Raw genomic sequence first — 21,205 nt, 5'->3', positions numbered from 1 at the left:
ACTATGCATTGTGTGAAGATTTGTCCAATCCTTTTACAACCATTCTGATTGGTAGCCTCACAAGAGTTTTGTGCTGCCAGTTGTTTAACATTAGGCCTGCCCTAGATCAGGCTGTTAAAATGAAGAAAACCAGGAGTGGAATTTGTGTGAAAGAACTGTCAACAAAATGGCACACTGTTCCTTAATTCTAACTGTATGATCTCCCATCCCTGTTACTAAGTCAAGGTGCACAGTAGCTATGGTTGGTCAGGTTATTTTGGCACCAGAGGCAGAAAATCCCACATGTACCTCCCCCTGAGAGCAAAAAGTCAATAACTATACATTAAGGCTGCAATTCTATGGACCCTGGGTGGGCATCTGAGGGAGAAATGGTTTTGGGGGATCTCCTCCCCAGGGGACAGAGAGGCAGGTTTGCCCATTGAGAGGGAAATGTTACCTTGGAAGCCTCAGATGATGCTTTCCATGCTTTCCAACAGATGATGTTGGAAAGCATGAAAAGAAGATGTTCCAAGGATGTTCCAGGATTGATCCACACGATCCAAAGCCTTCCCATGCCCCTGATATGCCCCCAGAACAGGAGGACTACACCAGCCCTGCAGCTCCCATAATAGTGTAGTGGAGCCAGGGTTCACGGGGACACAACACTGACACTTTTTAATAAGCAGGGACTGTGATGTCATCTGCCACCACCACCCCTTTCAGAATTCCCTTTTCACCCTCTAAGCTTAGTTGCAATCCTCATAGAACTTAGGTGGGTGAACGCACTTTCACAATGACAATATATTGTTCCATGTTGTAATGCAAAGTATTTGGCATGGCTTGGACTTGAAGAAGCGGTTAAGAACCATTCGCTTTACCAAAGACCTGATCCTGGTGAATATAAAACAATTAGAACCTGCATTTGGGGGCTCTTCTCAGGAGTGTGGTTATTGGGGACTGTCATGATGACCAACTGCACTTCAAATTTTACCACTACAGCACTGACGGCAATCCATGGGTGGGGAAAGGAAAACAAAGGAAGGAAGTGGATGAAAGCTGCCAAATAATGAGGAAAAAAGCAACCCCACCACCATATTCTGCCCTGCCAAAGTGAGCAGGTGGTTCCTCCCCTCTCCCCACAATGGACTGCTCTGCCCATAATCAACAATTTATACCCCTTTCACGACATCCAAAAACAGCGGCCTGACTCATCTCACTTTGCCTTATAGTAGGGTCAGCCTCATTCAGCAGATGATCCTAAAGTATGGGCAAGTTGGTATGGGAGTGCTTAGTAGTAGTCAGGACTTCTTTCAAGACCAGACAGACCGTTATTTTTTTCAGAGGGATGAAAGTGGTATGATGGTGGCATCCTTGCCTATGATTCCATGAAGATGGAGTGTACCAGATCCACTCCACGAATCCCACTTGAATATGTGAGGTTCTTTTGGACATTTGGGCTGGATCCAGACTTAGAGTTGGACCCCTTGAAATCAATGGAACTTAAGTTAGTCCTGACCCATTGTGTTTGAATAAATTCTCTAGTTGATGCTTCTCCTCTGACAATTTGGCCTCAAATTTCTTTCTTCCCCCATTCAGAAGAAAGTGTACACCCTCAGCCAATTCTTCAAGGAAGTGCTTTTAAATACACACACACACACACACACACGTCTATCCATATAGTGTGTCCGTGTTCATAGTTCACTTCCTCATAGTTGATGAAATATGCATATAAATCTCCATACAAACTAGAGAGAACCAAGACAATAGGGCACCATAATCTTCCTTAGCGTTCCCTAGCAAGGTGAACACCTGAGTTTTCTCCTCTGTACTGATGTGCTATGTAATTTTGGGCACTTCCACATGGACAGTTCCTAGCACTACCTGTCCAAAGGCATTGTGCAACTATTCCATCTTTTCTCCAGCTGATTTCCCCAGTGCTTCACAGACAAAGTTTTCATTATATAATTGCCCTGCCTCAAAAACAGAATTTTACGGGGGGTTCAGATGATATTGCCTTCCATTTGTGTTTTCCCACCATTTATTACATCTTTGTTCTTACTGCAATATTCATTAAAGAGTGAAAGAGAATGCCTTTGGTTTGGTGCAGCTAGGGGCTGTCTGTCTGTAAGCACCCCTTGAAATAAGGGGTGGGGGAAAGACAGAAGAAATGGTAGAAAAACTCAAGAGGGTTAGAAATAGAAAATGACGACCTCTAGACCTATTTATTTATTTATTTGTCATTTTTCAGCCCTGAAAGCCCCGCTGCTCATGGTGACTTTCAATTTAAAACTCTAAAAACAATTGAGAAACTTAAAACATCACGTACAGCAAAATTAAGAACAAGAGGAAAATAATACCTTAAAAGTAGAGTGGAACTAATACATTTAAAAGTACTCAAAAGCTTTTTGGGACAAAAAAGTGATAACAATGACCCTGTACAGATGGCACTCTAAGCCATGGTGCTTAAGCATTTTGAGTAAAACATTATGACTTAGCTTGTCGTGTGAACCATTGCTAACTATGGTGGCTACATACCATGGTTTAAACACACTCATTAACCATTTACTGCAAAAGGGTTAGCGGCCTAACCATGGCTTAGTGTGTTGTCTGAACAGGCCCAACCTTTCTACAATTAAACAAAGGGGGCAGTGTAACCTCCTTAGGGAGAGAATTCCACAGTCAAGGTGCCATCACAGAGACAGCCCTGTTCCATATTCTCACCAATCTATCCTGTCTGTTGGTGGTGGGACATACAGAAGCAGATGTTAAACTACAGGCAGATTCATATGGGAGGTGGGGGTCTTTCAGATATCCTAGTTGCAAATAGTTTAAGGCTTTGTGGGTAAGAACCAGCCCCTTGAATTGTGCCCAGAAACAAATTGGCACCCAGTACAATTGATGCAAGGCTGTTGGAACATGATCGACAAAGCAATCTGGCTGCCACATTTTGCAGTTTCTGAACACACTTCAAGGGCAGAAGCATGTAAAACACATTGCTGTAATCTAAAAGGAAGGGGAGTTAGCATTAAGTTGGCTGTTTAAAATCTTCTGTCATCATAATATTTTCCCAGTGGCTCCTAAGTTTCCATATAGACCAGGCCAGATTCCCTACACCTGGATCCGAAACATCATTTGAAAGCCACGTCTTATTCACCACCAACAAACTGTGTTAAGCAGGTTAAGGTCAACCCCCACCCCACCCCACACGCACACCTTTTCTCCATCTAGCTAGCATTTAACCCCATTTCAGCCATATTTGGCTCTCTGGATGACCGTTGCACGAACATCTCTCTTATATAGGAATGTCCTGCCTATGCTTCCCATTTCTCACTTCCCTGCAACAGTTGAAATTTGGTTTAGCTGCCTAGGCCAGGATTTTAGGAGACTTCCATAGTTCCCTTTGGGTGGGTGGGTGGCATGTCTGTAGAGAGACAAATATGCTGCAACTGGGCCTGATGCTGGAGAACGGGGGGCTAAAGAACACTTTGGATTACAGCGCCATCCTTGCTATAGAGAAAACAGCTGGATCATCAAGCACAAAATCACTGCTCTTGGCCAGACAACTGAGCCAGAATTACAACTGAATGTCATTTAACAAGAGCCATTCAGCCTTGTTCTCTTTGCATTGCTGGGTGGCAAGAGCCAAGAGTCTGCAGCAGTGCCCTCCTCCCTTTTGGAATCCAAATGCAGTTTGATACTCACAGGCGGGGGCTGGGAAAGGGAAGGAAGGGGGGATTGATGATACATCTCTGGTAAGACTCTGGTTGTGTCATACCAAGGAAGGCAAAAAGCAACTGTGCAGAAGTTTCCAATCTATTCCATAGCTCTGAAGGCTGAGGACAGAAATGGTCACGCTGACATACACATCATCATTGCAACACCCCACATCCCCTCCCGCCAAAGACCAGTGCAGGCAGGGGTGGGGTTGTGAATCCATTCTGGGTTTCGGTCAGAATCAGCCAGAATTCTAAGGAGCTATCCAAAGCATTGACCTTTGCGGGGTAGGGGGGTAGGGTTCAGTACCTTGGATAGGGTTCAGCAACTTGGAGAGCTCCTTTAGAGTTCTGGTGGGTTCTGACTGAAACCCAGAATGGATTCACAGCCACCAGCCTCCGCTGCCCAAAACTCCGAAAGGATGGATTTGCATCAACTTGCATCCTGCTTATTCTATCAGTGCAGGGTTGGGGTCCCTGCTACAAATGCAAGCACACAGAATAGGGAGATCTCACTTTTGTATTCCAGAAGAATTTGTGGCGGTGGTGGTGGGAGTTTAAAAACAGAAGAGATCATTAAGTGGGTTTGACACCACACACACACACCCTCCAGAGCCAGAAAACCAAAGGCAACCAGTCAGCCTCAGTCTGTTTACTACTTACCTGCCGGAGAGAGATGGTCCTGGTTTCATTTCAAAGGCCACTGGAGAATCAGAGAGCAAGAATGGTGCAAAGAAGAGAGCTATCAGGAAAGAGTAGGGACACATGGAAGAGAGAGACATTTTGGAAGGGACAAAAAGATTATGAAGCTGAACCGCACTCTGAGCCAGGATCGTTTTCATTCAGAGTAAAATATATCCTTAGCAGACAGCATAGAAAAGGCAAAGCAGCAAGTTGGAAGAGTTGAAGGGCATGAATGCAATATATGAGGGCATAGAGCTCTTCCTCTTTCCTTTCCTGTCCTTGCGGGTTTCCAGCGAGTAGGATGCCTGTTGGAATCCTGCCTCCCCCTCCCACCCGTCATTGCGTTTGGAATTGTTCCACATTTCCTCATCCTAAGTAATTTACTTGGAAGGAAGTTCCATTGGATTGTATCCAATGTTAGTCTCTAACTTAATTCTTGTTCATTTCAGTGGGTCTACTCTAAGCAGGACTAACCCTGGATGCAACCCTCTGTCATCAATGGGGCAGTGGGATTGGGAAGTCTGCCAGTTCCACCTCCCATCTGGATGGAATTTCTTAGCGAAGTTTTGCTAGAAGCCGGAAGGTAGAGACGTGTGTGCGTGTTGCGTGCGTGTGATTGTGCCTTACCAGCTCGAAGTAGCTTGGCTTTTCCCCCCGTTTGCGTTCTTCGGATCCCTATGGTCGGGAGAACACTTTTGAAAGGGCTCATTGCTAGCTTGTATTTATGCTTTCCCACTCCCTGAAATAGTATGAGATGCTTGCATGCCCTTCCTTGCAACTCGAGAGTGAGGAAAGGGGGCATCGAAGATGCCGGGATGACTTGGTTGGCACTGAACCAGCGTAGGAAAGAGTTTAAATAAAGCAATTGCAGACCCGTTTAAAGAGATACACTTGAGAGGATCATCTGGGGCTTCTTGGCTAAGTTACAGGCACTTCCCTCCTCTGAGAGCCAGAGTGGAAAGTTTTGGGCCACCTTGACCTCTGATAGTAAGAGGTGGCGCTTGCTGTCGGTTCCCCCCTCCCCTTTTCAAGAACTCTTCATTCAAGGGTTTTTGTCAATGGGCAGCGTGTCCTGCTGATCTCCCCCGTCGCGGGCTTCACTGACGTCACTAACGAGGCGATAAATATCTGTTGATATAATTGGATGTGAGATTCTGGGTTGTGATACTAGGACGTTGCCCATTGCTGCTCTGAAACGGCCCCCATGATTTATTCAGCAGTGGATCGGGGCACGCAAGCGAGCTGTCAAGAAATCGTCAGCTTATTAGGCGAGGGCTGCGTGATTCCAGAACAGGGTCTAACCTATAAAAATCTCGCACCCGGGCTGTGATTAGGAAGCCATCTGATCACTGAAGGACGCCAAGACACAAGCTCCGTTAGCTACACATCCGGAGAGGGGAGGAGAGGGAAAAAAGGGGGGAACCCGACCACTGACTGGCTCTACCTGTCCGACTTAACTCCACCAGCATCTCTAAGGTATGGAAAGATCCGGATTAACCACACACTGCACACACGGGGCAAACTTCACTTGAGAAAGTGCTGCCACCGGATACTTCGGATAAGTGTGTGTGATTCGAGGGTGGATGGTGTCAGTGTGTGTGTGTGCTTGTGCTTGTGCTTGTGCGCGCGTGTGTGTGATCTAAGACCACAAAGTCATCCTGGGATCGTGGTGGAAGGATCTATGTAAGGGCAACAGAGTGGCCATTCCAGGGCTCCTCTGGAAATACTAAAAAGGCATTTACACTTTTAAAAAGAAGAAATGTATTGCTTCGGTTGCCTTGAATGCTTGAAACACCAGGGGTTTGGTACGCCAAGGTTTCTATCCTTTATTAAAGTGTCAGTTGTACAGGGCTCAGTTGTGCAGACCCCGTAAATATGATGCTCTTAAATAATGATGTTCTTTCCTTTAGTAAGGAGGGGGTTCGGGCAGCCCGTGACCCCAAGTTCGAGTACAAACTTCCTCCCCGCTGTGAGCAGGAGAAGGATTTGACTGGATTGATTGTGTCAGGACGCGCAGCACAGAGATGGCTGATCGTGCCATGCTGAAAGATTGACGCCTCCCTATGGGAGGAAGAGCGGAGGGCTTCAGCACCACGGACAGCGCCGCGCGCCGCGGGGGTCGCCGGCAAAGCCCCCAGCCTCGTGCCTCGCGCGCCTTCTCGCTCCAGCAGCCCTCTGACCTCGCGGCTTCTGTCCCTTCCCTTCCCCTCTTGTCACTTCCGCAGGTTTTGGCCGCGGAACCATGAGGATCCAGCTGCTGGTCTCTGCTGGGATCCTGCTGGTCGCGCTCCTGCCTTGCCATGAATGCAGAGCCCTCAGCAAGGGCGCCCCGGCGGCCGCTGCCGCCGCCGACAGCGCTTTGCAGCGGCCCGATTTCCCCGAGCGAACGCAGCCGCTGCCCGTCTTGCTCCGCATGGGGGAAGAGTATTTCCTGCGCCTGGGCAACCTGCACAAGCACCCCCCCGCCGCCGCCGCCGCCGCCTCGGCTCCAGGCACTAGCAGCAGCAGCAGCAGCAGCAGCAGCAGCCACCTAGCCGCGTCGGCGTCGGCCGGCAACTTTTTCCGAGCAGCGGTGCAACAGCTGCAGCAGCTGCAGGAGCGCTCGCTAGAGGGCGCCGCCGACTCCTGGGAAGGCGAAGACGACGCCGACGGCGGCGCCCGCCGGGAAGCCGAGAAGCGCTCCGAGGAGCCGCCGATCTCCTTGGATCTGACTTTCCACCTCCTCCGGGAAGTCCTGGAAATGGCCCGAGCGGAGCAGTTGGCTCAGCAGGCTCACAGCAACAGGAAACTGATGGAAATCATCGGGAAATGAAGCGCTCTCGTGCCCTCCTCCGCCCGTCCCCCTACCAAAGAGACCCTCCAGTTAGCACGCCAGTTCGACATGTATTTCAACAGACCCCCTCGTGCGCAGATCGTCCTCGTCCGGCCCAGTGCAGGCTGGTGGCTCCGAGGTCGGCGGGGCGCCGAATCTGCTCCGGGTTTTCAGTCGGAATCGGTCAGAAGTCTAAAAGAGCTATCCAAGGTGCTTCTTTAGACTTCTGACCGGTTCTGACTGAAACCCGGAGCGGACGCAGCGCCCCACTGACCTCGGAGCCACCAGCCTATGTCTTTTATTCGACAGCTTTATCTACATAGAGAGTGTCCGACGGCACACAGCCTAATATAGCCCTCGAGTAGCATGTCCCGCGTTGTACCCAAGTGTTGTTTGTAACTTATTCTCCCACCTTCCTTTTCTTTTCTCCCCCCTCCCCTACCCATGCCCCTCCGTTCCCTGTCAAGATTAAAACTCAACTCTTTTAGGGTGGGCTCCAGGGGTTCAAGCCCTTGGAAGCGGTCGAATGAGGGAGCTCCTGGTCTTCTGGGGTGATGGGCGGGGAAGAGGGTTGTGGGGGCGTCTCTGTATGAAGCTATTTCGGACCCACCCTTCCTTCCTTCCTTCTTCTTTGTAAACATTTCCACAAATAAAACATATTTTCAGCGCTCGGTCACTTTGGTTGTGTAAGAGAACGTTTAATATTTATATTTTTAATAAAAGCTGCAAAGGAACGATGGCTTCCTACACTTCCTTGCCTGTCCAGAGCGGGAGGGGTGGAGACGTTTCGTTGGTGAATGCGGAGTAAAACACACACACCACCCAGGTGCGAGTGAAATGGAGCCACGGCCATGCAGCCCATATGCAACTTGTCTGTAGGAGAGATGATGATGATGATGGTGGTGGTGGTGATGATGATGATGGGGCGGGGATGTTCTCAGCCTTCCATCAACCTGGTGCCCTCGGGATGGGTTGGACTACAGCTCCCATTGGCGATGCTGGCTGAGGAGGGTGGGAGTTGTGGTTTGACACCAGTGGAGGCTGGTGACTCCTATTTCAGGAGGGGGTAATCTGTTCCGGGTTTCAGTCAGAACTCTAAAGGAGCTATCCAAAGTGTGGATGGAACTCGACCCCCAAAATGGGTTCAGCACATTGGATATCTCATTTGGAGGTCTGGCTTGTTCTGACTGAAACCCAGAACGGATGACCTCCCTCCTGAAATAGGAGTCACCACCCTCCACTGTTTGACACCATGTGTTTTTGGGTTGGGTGGGGGTTGCTTGCTCCCAGTGCTATATTTGAGCCAGAAGTCACTAGGAAATCAGCTCCATGTTACTTGTGGAACAAGTGATGATAAAAAAGAAAAAGAAAGGAGGAGTGCCTTTGGGTATGTGCAGAGGGCATTCGTCGGGGTCACTACTAACTAGTTCAGCCTCGCACACCTGGCAAGGTTCCCAGGTTTGAGAAAGTTACCTGAGCTGTCAGAGCACCCTGTGTCACCCTCTCGTTTTAGGAAATAAGCTCTGAACGGTGCTCCTGCTAACTCCTGGCTCAACAGTTAAAATGCTCGCATCCTTCTTTGAGAGGAGTAGAAATGGTCCTTTACAGACCACTCCAAGCCACATTTACTCGGAGGTAAGCCCAACCGGTTTCAATGGGACTAACTCCCAAATCCGTCTGCGGAAGGCTGCATTGCTTCTCTGCTGCTGAGACCGTTGAGAGAGGGAGAGAGGGAAAAGAGAGCGATACGTACATACGGTGACCAATCAAAAATGCCTTTATAAACCAAGCTAATTAATTACAAGTCCAAAGAAAAGGATTTTCCAGATGAAATTTGTTATTCCAGCTGCAACTCCTTGCTCTTGTTTCTTCTCCCTTTCTTTCCAATAAAGGAACGCATTTATACCCAGATCTAAAATTGCATAGACTTAGATACACCCACCCACCCCAAAAACCCACAAATATGAAACCCATTCCAATGAACAATGACAAAACCACAGACACTTTTCAGCCTTTGGTTTTGGTGTCCCCAAACCTGATGTAAAAAACTGGTTTGATTTCGTTGAAATTCTGCTTACAACATTTGGGATGCGAGAGAGAGAGAGAGAGAGAGAGAGAGAGAGAGAGAGAGAGAGACAGAGACAGAGAGAGAGACAGAGAGACAGAGAGAGAGAGAGAGAGAGAGAGAGAGAGAAAGTAAGTAAGTAAGTAAGTAAGTAAGTTTAAGGCAACGATGTTTAAACAGTTCCCACCAGCACCAGCACCACACACACCTGGTACCCTCCGTACTGGGTGGAGATAATGGTTGTCATCCAATACATCTGGGGAGAATCAGAGGCTGGGGAAAGAAAGAAGCTTTTGCAGAGTTCAAACTAACAAAGAAGATGGACCCAATTTGTAGGTGGGTCTTTTCCAACAGACCTTTAAATGGAGTCTGATGGATTTGACATAGATATTTGAAGGAGTTCTTGGGGTACTTTTTTTTCCAGGTAAGAGACTTCCCCACTCATTCCCTCAATATTTAAGCAATTGAGTGGCCGGTCAGTTTCATACCCACAAGACCATTTTTCTATACACAATCGGAGGAGGGGAAACTATGATAAGAGAAGAAAACTCCTTCCTCTCTTTCAACGCATTTTGGTAGTGAGTGCATTTTGGTAGATGATCTTCGACTTCAGTTTGAGGTGACTAATTATGAAATCGCTGCGTAGTTGCTATTTCGAATTAACTGCACCTGAATTAATGGATGTCACTTTGCAACGAACCTTGATCCAGTCCTTAGCGATCTGTGCTGTCTCACAAGGCTGATAAACACATTCCTCCGCTTTTCCATCCCGACATTTGAGCAAGTGTGGTATAGGATTCACAGCCCCATCGAAATCAGAGCCACCAACCTCCATTGGGTTAGAGAGCAGCCTTCCCCAATCTGGTGTGCTCCAGATAGCACAACTCCTATCATCCTTGTCCACAGACCACGCTGGCTGGGGATGATGGGAGTTGTAGTCCAGCACCTCTGAAGGGCATCACTTTGGGAAAGGCTGGGTTAGAGAGATGGAATAGGGCCAGGGAGACCCAGGTTCAAATCCCCCACCCAGCCAAAAAGCTCACTGGGTAACTTTCAGTGAGTCACTATTTCTCAACTTAACCTACTTCGCAGGGTTGTTATAAGGATAAAAAAGGGGGTGAGGGCGGTGGGATGAAAATTGAATAAGCAAATAGTTCTGGGGCTTTTCAGGCATTTTGAGTAGACAATGATCACTGAGCCTAGTGTGTCAATCAGGAGAAGGAGCATTGAAAGATGATCACTTGGATCCAGCAGATACATGGCAACGTTTATTTATGACACAATCCCACATGGTACATCAGTGCTGGGGATTATGGGAGTTGTAGTCCAACACATCTGGAGGGTGTCAGATAGGGAAAGGCTGCTGTACCTGCCTACTGATATAGTTCAGAACCTAAAACACTAAAATATAATTGTACAGTACAATCCTATGCAAGCCTACTCAAAAGTAAGTCCCACTGAATCCCACGTAAATGGGTATGGGACTGCAGCCAGATGTCTCTCTTTTCTCTTGGGACCTCATCTTGGCAAACCCTATCCCAGATCGCTAAGGACTGGATCAAACCCTATCTGCCCCCACTGTTGTCGAAGTGGGATCTTGGAGACTGCATGGACTTGTAAATTACCAGCAGTGCCAGCATCACAGGAGAGTCTATTCAAGGAGGGAAGGAAAGCGGATGGGTCCCACAGGAGTGCATCAGGTGGCTGAGACAGTTTTTAAGTGCTTCCATTCCCTTTAGGGCAGGACTAAGGGACGTGTGGGCCCCCCCCCGCACCCTGAGGTCATTGGACTGCAACTCTCATCAGCCCCAGCCACCATAGCCAATGGTGAGTGATGTAGGGAGTTGAAGTCAAGCAACATCTGGAGGGCCACACACGTTCCCTATGCCTGCATTAGGGTGGCTGAAAGAGGAGAGAGATCAGTGGAGGCTGGTGGCTTCTAGTTCAATAGAAGCTATCCAAGGTGCTGAACCCATTTGGGAACTAGAGCTCAGCACTTTGGATTGCTCCAGAGCAGATTCACTGACCCACTGAAATAGGAGCTACTAGCCCCCACTGAGAGAGATCCTGTACCTTCAATGGCTGTATAGAAGAAGGGGAACTTTTCTTGCCGCTGCCTGATCGTTTGTACCTGCCAAAACATTTTTTCTGCAGAGCAATGAAAGGTACAGGGCTTTTGCCCTCTTTTGCATCCAGCCATCCCACTGCATCACCACCACCACCAAGTGTTCTTGGTAATATGTAGACACCCAGAGCCCACCCTTGTTTTCTTGTTGCATTAGTTTCTCCTTCCTCTGTATTAGTTTCTCCTTAGTGTGCCCAGTACATTTAGATCCCCTCAATGTATTCCACTAGAAAAAGTCAGGGGCTCCATCTACCCACCTATGGTCATGAAATGGAGCTGTGCTCCTGACATTTTGGAGGACTGCAGAACAGTTCTTCAGTACTTATAACCACTCCCCAGGGCCCACCCTCTCACCACTCCTTCTCCAAAACGCTTGGGGATTTTGCTAAGCAGGTTTTCATTTCTTTATATTTATTTGTTGGGCTGTACATGAATTTGATTTGTTGAAGGAAGCCAGCCACTTCGAGTGCTGGAAAGGTGGCTAATCCCTGATTTAAACAAACAAACAAACAAACAAACAAACAACAAACAGGATGTGCCATGTTAATCTGACACTGGAGTTGATGATGGCAGAAGCACAGTGAAATTATAAGATGTTGTGATGTCATTTACATAGTCTAACTGTTGCCTCTCATGAGTTAGTGTGCAGTTCTGCAAGAAATCCCTCCCATTTTCTTTTGTTTTAAGGTCTAGCAACAAGTTTCCCAAATGATATGGTAAAACTCTCAATGGAGTGGGGCTGCATGGGTGGATTTGAAGTGAATGCTGGGAACCTGGGAGGTAGCCACAGCCACACGCGGTGCCACCAGCAGGACAGAGGCACAATGGGGCAGCTGAGGACCATGCTTTCCTGCAGGCTTTCTCCTTTTCTGGCTTCCTTTACAGAAGCCACATTCCAGTGGTAGGAATGGCTGCAAGACAAAAAGGGTGGAGCTAAAGGCAAACGCCCCCAAAACTGAGAAGGTTCTATGATGTGCCCTTCTCCTAGACATAGAAGGTACAGGCAGTGTCTGTCAGAGGGAGGGAGCTTACTCCCACATCGTGTACATTTTCTAAATGGTGCCCTGAGGGCCATGCGCCCTTTAGGGGAATCTATGGATTGCGCAATGGAAAAGAACGAACTTAATTTTTTTAATTATTATTTTTTAATTAAAGGTAGAAGGACAAGGAGATAGGATAGGTAATAAATTAGAGAGAAAAAGCACCTCAGTAAACAGTATTTCTTTGCAAACTAACAGAGGATTTCCCAGATGAAGCTGCCACAATGGCGGACGAAAGAGAATGGAGGTTTGGGGCAGGAACCCTTCGGATATGCATATTCAATGGGAGAAGGAAGGGTTCCTGCCTAAAATGCCTCAGCTATGGAGTTTTCTCAAATGAAGCTCCATGCAGGTGCAGAGCCCATGTGTGTGTGATGCACAGAGACCACAATGACGAACTAAGCCTTAGGAGAAGTAGTCCAACCTTTTAGACAAGAAGAAGAAGAAGAAGAAGAAGAAGAAGAAGAAGAAGAAGAAGAAGAAGAAGAAGAAGAGGAGGAGGAGGAGGAGGAGGAGGAGGAGGAGGAGGAGGAGGAGGAGGAGGAGGAGGAGGAGGAGGAGGAGGAGAAAAGCCCATAAACCATCAAATGATAGGCAGTTAGGGTCAGTGTGTGTGTTTGTAAAATCTGTTCTGGGTTTCAGTCAGAACTCTGAAAGAGCTATCCAAAGTGCTGAACCCTATCCCCAAAAGAATAGATTCACTGCCCCACTGAAATAGGAACCACCATCCTTCACTGGTTGGGGGAAAGGGGGAATGGCCATTTTGGGAACCCCAGAGGGCCAGATTTGGCCCCTGGGCCTGAAGTGCCTCACCCCTGTGCTACATGTTCCATTGGCACAAAGGCTAGCATGCAAGCCTCCCTTCACTGTCCCACCTTTCCTTGTGGGTCTGGTGCCCTTTCAGAATTATATTATGCTGCCGCGTGAAACCTCAGCAGCAGCCCTGCTTTACATGGCCACCTCCAAGCAGAGCCTTGCCTCTGGTAAATTCAGTGTTGGGGGAGCGGATGGGAGTGAGGCCCAAGACCCTGAAACCTGACAAGCAGCAATAGGAAAAAGGAGGTACAGAGATTTTGCCCTTTGGGTGAGCACTCAGCACAGCCTGATGTCCCATAACTCTTCAACATTCTCTGCTGTCATCCTGACAACCCTGTAATGCATGCCCAGGTGCCTTGCGAAGAACTGTGCGGCAGAAGCAGCCGTAATCTCCGGACCCAGGCATTGCCATTGACTCCACTTCTGGCTTTGTGTGTGGAGGGTGGGGTCCCTTCACATGCAAAGTGCTTCCAGGGAGGGCTTTCTTGTTGCCTCATCAAGAAAATCTAAGATAGCAAGAGGCATCAAACCCCCTCCAGTGAGGATTCCAATGGCTCTCAAGCCACCTGATGCCAATACCGTTCTATTCCTTTATGTGCGACTCGTTTGACTATATGCCCATGTTGAGAAGGAGAAAGGCAGTAGGAAGGGAAGAGAGGAAGAGAGCAAGAGAGGGAGAGAGAGAGAGCAGTTCCTTAACAGAAGACACACAGGAGAACCCAACCTGTTTTTTCCATTGTACCGATTTACACAAGGGATTACTTTTGAACCCCCTCCAAATTTAGAGTATTCCTCCTGATGACCAGTGTCAATGTCTCTTTTTATGCTATCCTGTGCTGGGACTGGCATACTGGATTAATACATGCATGGAAGTGGAGTTGGGCAGAAAGGTGGGGATGAGGCAGGGGAGAGGCGACTGCTCCAGAAGAAAGAGAAGGAGAAAACTTTAATGCTGGTTAGCTCTAATTCAACCTTTCCCCAACATAGTGCCCTCCACGTGTGTTGGACTACAACTTCCAGCATCTCTGATCAGTGGCCATGCTGGCTGGGGATGATGGGAGATGAAGTCCAACACAACTGGAGGACCGCAGGTTAAGGGAGTTACCTAATTCATAGCTCTGCATGCAACCATGGGTTGCACACATGTGGCTGCAAATGAACAATATCTGTGCATTCACCCACTAAAGAGATAGCTTGATGCTGAATTGAAAAGCCATGGAAGATAAAGTTTAGAAAGAGGGAAGACTGTAAAAGTGTGAGACATATCCAGTCAATTTTACCATATTGATGAAGGGTATGTCAGAACATTGAGAAGAATGTGCAATTGGTTAGTATAAAATATGAGAGATGTTGCCCTGTATGTACTGTATATCCAAGGTGTTCCCAAGGCTCTCTAGGACTTTGGGTGTCTTTTGTTTGGATACTAATTCATCTATCTAGAGCATTTCAAACTGCTTTTGAAATTTTCCCATACTTCAGAAGTGGCTTTGCCATGTAGTTCAGGGGGCTGCCAAGAAAAAGAGTCCAAAGCTTCAATAGGTAAATCCAACAATTTGTGGATTATGATCTAAGATTATGTGCTTTTGCTAATGATGATCTCCTCCCATATGAACTTACTCATAGTTTACTATCTTCTTCAGAGGACTTGTTGAACGTACCACCACCAAGAGAGGTTAAATTGGTGGGAATGCAGAACAAGGCCTTTTCTGAAGCAGCACCCTGTCCTCAGTTTTCCATTCAGCTTTTAATGGCTTTGAATTATTCTGTTCTCTAGGGCATTTTATAGACAGTTTTGTTTTTTGTCTGACTGTTTAGTGTAAGCTGTTTTAATGTTTACATGTACACTGCCCTGGAGGTCCAGGTAGGACTGAAAGATATTTTCACCAGGTGAAGAGACTTCCTGAATAATGAGAAGTTTATTAACAACAATAATGCCTTTAGTGAGGAAACAGCTGATATTTTATACAACAATGTTGATAAAGCACTTCTTTAAAACTGTATACAGAAAGGGCCAAGACATTTACAAATGTGTATAGTGTGCCTTTTAACACTTTACTTGTGATAACAGTATTGTGCTACTTTTGTGTCAACACATTCCTTTTTTGACATTAATTTTGCTTGAGCACTCTCAGGGTCAATTGCAATGATCATGCAACAGCTTGGTTACATCACAGATCAGCTATCACAGATAAAACCTTAACTACAAACTCAGTACTTGTTTATGGAGGTGACCTGGACAGGTAATAAGGTGACCATGTGATATTTGATATTACTTCAAAAGCTTGCGTGAACTTGACCCTCAGTTGGTTTATTACTAGCCCTTAGCTCACATTCTTTCTTCCCTCCCACCCCATTTCCCAAGTAGTTCAGCTGCTTCCCCAATTCTCACAAAGTCAGATCCAGTGTGATCATGATCAAACAAAGTCTTTTGGGTAAAATCTGACCCACCATTTCTTTCAATGCGTTATTTCTTCTCACTTCCAGCCATGTCACTTGCTGTCCATGGGTTCCTCCAGAAGCCAGCTGGACTGAGAGTCATCATTCATTCAATGAGTTCAACCAGGAAAAAGAGAAGACATGACGAGCCGGCTCATCAACTCTTTCATTGCTCCCAGGCTGTCCTTCCAGCTGTCCTTGAGAGGTTGGTTCAGACCCAGTCTGGGGGTGGAGGAGAGGGGGGGGGGGAAATAAATACTTACATAGGAAAGAATAGAATGCTCCTCTTTTAAAGTTGTGGCTGTGTATATTGACTATTTTAGACCATCAAAAACAATTCCTTATAGGTATTTGATGGCTGTGAAGAAGGAATATATAAATGGCATGAAGTCTTTAGTCACAATCCAGCAGAAAGTTTTCCTGTACAAGCCCTATTAAAGAGGTCATTCATGTGATCAAACACAGTTCCCACTCATTTCATCAGGACTCTGGCACAGGAGAATCCTGCCAGATTATGTCCATTGTGGAACATGCCTGATAGGTCCCCAAATCCTTTAAAAATGGATATACAAAGTTATTTGGAAACTTGGAGCACAGAATTATACTAAGTTATAATTATACTAAGTTATTATTTTAACCAATCACTTTGGGGTTCTGGAGGCCCTGTGTAATCAGCAGATCTTATGCTTTTGATGCTTCCTAAGTTGATCTAAGAAAATATCCTCAAATACCACCTCCACCCTGGTATGGTGTTCCATAGAAGCTATGGCATCCTTATCTTAACCAGATAAACTCAAGAGATGCATCTCCCTTATTTCTCCTAAATTCAGAGCACACATGAAGATGTGCAATATACAAGGCTCCCCACCCCACTTCTCTTCATATTTTTTACAAGAACATCCTGCATCTTAACATGGCAAATGCATGATATTGTTACAATGTACAGATCCCTGAAGCATTCCCAACACCATCACAAAACGTATACATATACAGTTATGAAGTATCATAGATGCTTATGATAAACTGCTTTATGGGATAGATGGTGGTTTGGCATGTTCCAAGCATCTTTTGTAAACACATAGTGTTAAATTTCAAACCTGAATTAGTGAGGAATGATGACCTGTTAAGTGTTAGTTGACTTAGCATCATGCTGTTTGGACAAAGTCATACCATTGCATGATAAGTCCTAGCGGGTGGGATAAAAGTAATTTGTTTGCTTTTATCTAACCAGAGTTTTACTTGTCTCCTTTCAAAGGCCAGATTCTTTTCTGTAAACAAGGTACATCAGAAATGGATTTTTTGTACTATGCAATTTAATTTTCTGGGGACTCGTCTCTAAAATACAAGTATTATCCTAATGTGGATTATGCTTTTGAAGTGATGGCACTGTTGCAAATACAAGAAGTGGCGAACAAATCTTTACACTCTGCAGGGTTTTCCAAGTGGGCAGCATTTAATTGTGTGCTTACTACAGCTGAGCCCCACACCCTCTTCCCCAATGCCAGGGCTCAACCTTGGAAGACATGCAGCTGAGCGTGGTAGGTGTTATGCGTTTGGCTACTTTGATTACTATGAATAGTCAGTCTAGGCCATGGGATCAAAGTCTTAATAGCAGGACAATAGGAGGTCAAGGTCTCTTAATAGCAGCACAGTCCTGTTCTTTGAAAATCTTTCTTTGGAAGCTTTGTCTTCCCCAACCTGGTGCCAGGGCCAGCATGAAGGGCATCAAGGCACGGTTGGGCCCTTGCCGAGGGCCCACATCCCAGCAGGGGCCCACTGACAAGAGCCCCCTGGAGTTGCTCCTCCTCTTCATCATGGCTACCTGCTTGTTCACCTGTCTCTTGCTCTTGCCCCGACAGTGGTGTTGCTGAGAAGAAGGAGCATCTCATGCCACTGCCTAGTGGCTTCCTGGCTCTCAGCCTTTCAAGCAAACAAGTGGTAGCAAGGGTGAGGAAGAGTATGCGAGGAAGAGCAGCTGGTGACTATGGTGGTGAGAAGGTAAACTCACTGAGAGAGAGGTCGCATTGAGAGTGTCGTGCCCAAGACCTCTCAAAAACCTGGAACCAGCATTGCCTGGTGCCCTCCAGATGGGCTGGATGATATCTCCCATCATCCTTAATGAGCATGGGAGCTGTAGTCCAACACATCTGAAGGGTGTCAGGTTGGGGAAGGCTGGTTTAACTGAGTAAGGCAGACACCCAGTCCTCCGCAATTCACTGCTCAGTTGTTAAGCAGTCATTGTGATGATTTTCAGGCTTAACGGAAGGAAAGCCAGCTGAGTTTACTGACGGCAGCATCACTCCTCCTTGCAGCTGTCAGGCACTATTTCGCCCCCAGACGTCCCCTCAGAAGGGCACTATGTGTAACGATGACATTGTGTCCTTTTAAGGAGATGTCAGAGGTGAAGGAATGGCAGCAGCAGCAAAAATGGATGAGCTTTGGGAACAAACTTTGAGCTCCCAACCTCCTAATTTTGACCCCAATGTTCTATATGAAAGCTTTTCACTCAGCTTTAGTTTGTATCAAGTTTGACTCTGGGGCTGCCTTCACGGTGCTGAATTGGCACTGCCTTCCCCCCAAATCCCATGGTTTTACTCAGCTGGGGTGGCGTCGGGTAATCCTGATGCAGAGGTGGGAGTGCAAGGTTTCTGGAGGGAGCCGCCCCCCGCCCTCTTCCTGGTAGAAGGTGAACAATTGCCAGTTGCCTTCCACCAGGACCGCTCCCCAGATTGGCCCAGGAGCGAGGTCAGATGGCAGAAGAAATCTGTGGCTGCAGCATATAACTGACACAGTGCAGATTCACAGCCCCCGTGGGGCTTTCCCCACATATAGACAGCCCCTATGAAACCAGGAGTGCTGAAAGCTACAGATGGGTAAATGGATCTGTCCTTGGGGTACAGTTGCTCTCTCTGGACATCACATGCAGGATCAGTAGTTGTGGTGTTTGCCTTAGAAGTCAGTCTGCTTCTACTATGCTCTGCCTGTATATGTATAATGAACAGCTATTACATTAGGGGGTGGACCCAGACATTCATTCATTGGAGAGTTGTAGCAATGACACAGTTCCATGGCAATGTTGCGCTAATGGTAGCACAACATGGCCAGATTGGTCTTTCACCTTAAAGTATGCAAGAACCTAGTGCTCACAGAACCTAGCATGCCTGATCAGGATCCTAGCATTAGCAGAATGACATTGTGCAATGGGGGGAAAGGTTGAGTAGGACAGAATCTGGATCCAACTCCAGGACTGCAGTGCTCTCTCCTGTAGCACTCCAATGGACTTCTTGCCACTTGAAAAAGAAAGGACTGGAGCAGTTAAAACTTGCTTGTATTTACAGCAAATGAGACACATAGCCAACAAAACATTTCATTTCACTGCCCCAGAGTTAACATTCAGTCAGACACTGATTTTGGAACTTAGAGCTGGCCTAGACATTATGTTCCTCATGGGGATGTTGATTCCCTTGGCAAATTTCCTACTCATTTAATATTTAATGGCTTTATTGATTAAATTTATATTCCCACCTTCCTTTATTCGATAGAACTCAAAGTGGCATACATTAGGGTGACCACATGAAGAGGAGGACAGGGTTCCTGTATCTTTAAAAGTTGTATTGAAAAGGAAATTTCAGCAGGTGTCATTTGTATATATGGAGAACCTGGTGAAATTTCTTCTTCATCACAGCAGTTAAAGCTGCAGGTGCCCTGCCCTCTTTTAAATCTGGTCACTCTAGTATAGCTCCTGCACCTTTAACTGTTGTGATGAAGAGGGAATTTCCCCAGGTTTTCCATATACAGAAATGACACCTGCTGAAATTCCCTTTTCCATGCAACTGTTAAAGATACAGGAGCCTTGTCCTCCTTTTTATATGGTCACCCTACATACATCAACTTCCAGAAAGTCTCCCATCCAAGCACTGACCATACCCAAACCTGCTTAGCTTCAGCAAAGTTGCTAAATCATGTGTCTTCAGAGTATATTACTGATAGAACTCATGCTCTGAGTTTTCCCATGTTCATTTCATGCCATTCAAATGGTGGGGTGGGGTGGGGTGGGGCGGGGTGGGGCGGGGCTCTTAGTGAGGAAATTTGCTCTAAGATGGCCCTGGCTCCTTTCTTTACCAGTGTGGTGATTGTGATGGTGGGGGAACTCACCAGGAAATGTTGATTTCTGACCAACTCTCAGCTACTGGGGTGCTTTGGGGCTTGGTAGGAAGTAGCAAAGAGGATTACAGAAGCCCCTGAAATGTAGTATTTACATGAAGGCATCTCTGTGATTTCAAGGGGCTGCAGGGATGTGCCCTATCGGTCCTTCCCTCAACATCGCATGGCTTCCCTGACCCTGATATGTATTGAACATGAATGTTAGCAGGGGGAAGCCTACCCATGTATAGCTGTAAAGTTCCACTCAAAAAGAAAAGGGAAATTTGTGGAAGATGTTGTGAGAAATAGATTCCATGCTGTAGCTTTACATCTCTTTGGTTTTGCTTATTTATCAATGTAATTCCCAAATCATAGTTCATTCTGCATGCTCTGTAACTGTGGATCTGTTATTTCTAGAGGGCACAGAACCCAGGAAAGGGCTCTGTTGTGTGGCCAAATGCACTTTTAGCCAACTACCAGATCCTAGTCTAGATAAACAGAATAGCCTCCAAGAATGCAGCACTGTGTTATGTTAGTTTCGATACTGTGGTCCAGTCTTCTCCACCCTGGTGCCTTCCAGAAGTCTTGGCCTGTAACTGCCATCAATCCAACACATCTGGAGAGCACTGGGTTTGGGAAGGCATCCCTGAGTATGAGACTACTGTGAGGAAGACATGAACATTCATTGAACCTTGGTAACATTCAAGTTATCAACGGGCTATTCTGAGTCCATCTAATATCCCTTTCTGCAGTCCACTTTAAAAAAAAATCTGCGAGTCAGCCAGTCCACAGCAGGAAAATATTGGGTTGGATCCAAACTAAATTAGATTCAGGTTAGATCAATGGATCTAACCCTTTGATTTCAATGTGACTGAAGTGAGATTAACTTATTTTGGATCCAACTCATTGTGCTTACACATTACTCTCTCGTTACAACCACTAGTCCAATCCCTCATCTCCAGACTTCTAGTCTTACTCACATTTAACAAAATGAAACACATCTTTAAAGCCCAAGTTACTGCTAAACACTACATTGGATGTGAATTGCTCCAGTGCTCAATAAGCATGATTCAGAAACATCTCTGTGTTATGCACACCATACACAGAGACCTAGACACACACATTATTTTGAAGAATGTCCCTCTCAGAACCATTTGTTTTGATGTGTTTGATTTTGCATAAAAAGCCCCTTTAATATATGTGTGCATTAAAAATGCTTCATCTACAGCCTGAAGCTTTACAGTCCAGCAAGGATTTTACCATATGATCTCGCTTAACATGTGCCTTGACTCTTATGCAAGGCAATGTGAGTTTGCCTTAGTATGTCTATATATGCTATTCAGAAATGGTTAGGGCTGCACTGATTGAAGAGAAGGCATTGTTTTAGAAAAT

At 46.4% G+C, this 21,205-nt stretch overlaps 2 protein-coding genes across 3 annotated transcripts in view; one reads left to right on the top strand and one right to left on the bottom strand.

The window, feature by feature from the left end:
• The first annotated feature begins 6,618 nt into the window (after positions 1-6,618).
• CRH (corticotropin releasing hormone) lies at positions 6,619-7,188 on the top strand. Its single transcript, XM_063129854.1, has one exon. It carries the CDS (start codon positions 6,619-6,621, stop codon positions 7,186-7,188), a length of 570 nt encoding a protein of 189 aa, XP_062985924.1.
• A 7,943-nt stretch (positions 7,189-15,131) lies between these two features.
• The window catches only part of TRIM55 (tripartite motif containing 55), a 52,260-nt gene continuing 46,186 nt past the window's right edge, over positions 15,132-21,205 (bottom strand). The window contains exon 10 of one of the 2 annotated variants that reach the window (XM_063130795.1): positions 15,132-15,892. In XM_063130795.1, coding sequence (XP_062986865.1) covers positions 15,773-15,892 — 120 coding nt within the window. In that variant the 3' untranslated portion in view covers positions 15,132-15,772. The remainder of the gene's footprint in view (positions 15,893-21,205) is intronic. The other variant, XM_063130796.1, reaches the window with a different exon arrangement.

This window comes from Elgaria multicarinata, chromosome 7 (assembly GCF_023053635.1).
Source record: "Elgaria multicarinata webbii isolate HBS135686 ecotype San Diego chromosome 7, rElgMul1.1.pri, whole genome shotgun sequence".
NCBI classification, from domain to species: domain Eukaryota; kingdom Metazoa; phylum Chordata; class Lepidosauria; order Squamata; family Anguidae; genus Elgaria; species Elgaria multicarinata.
Note: the sequence above shows the minus strand (reverse complement) of the source record. Positions and strands in the feature narration are given on the sequence as shown.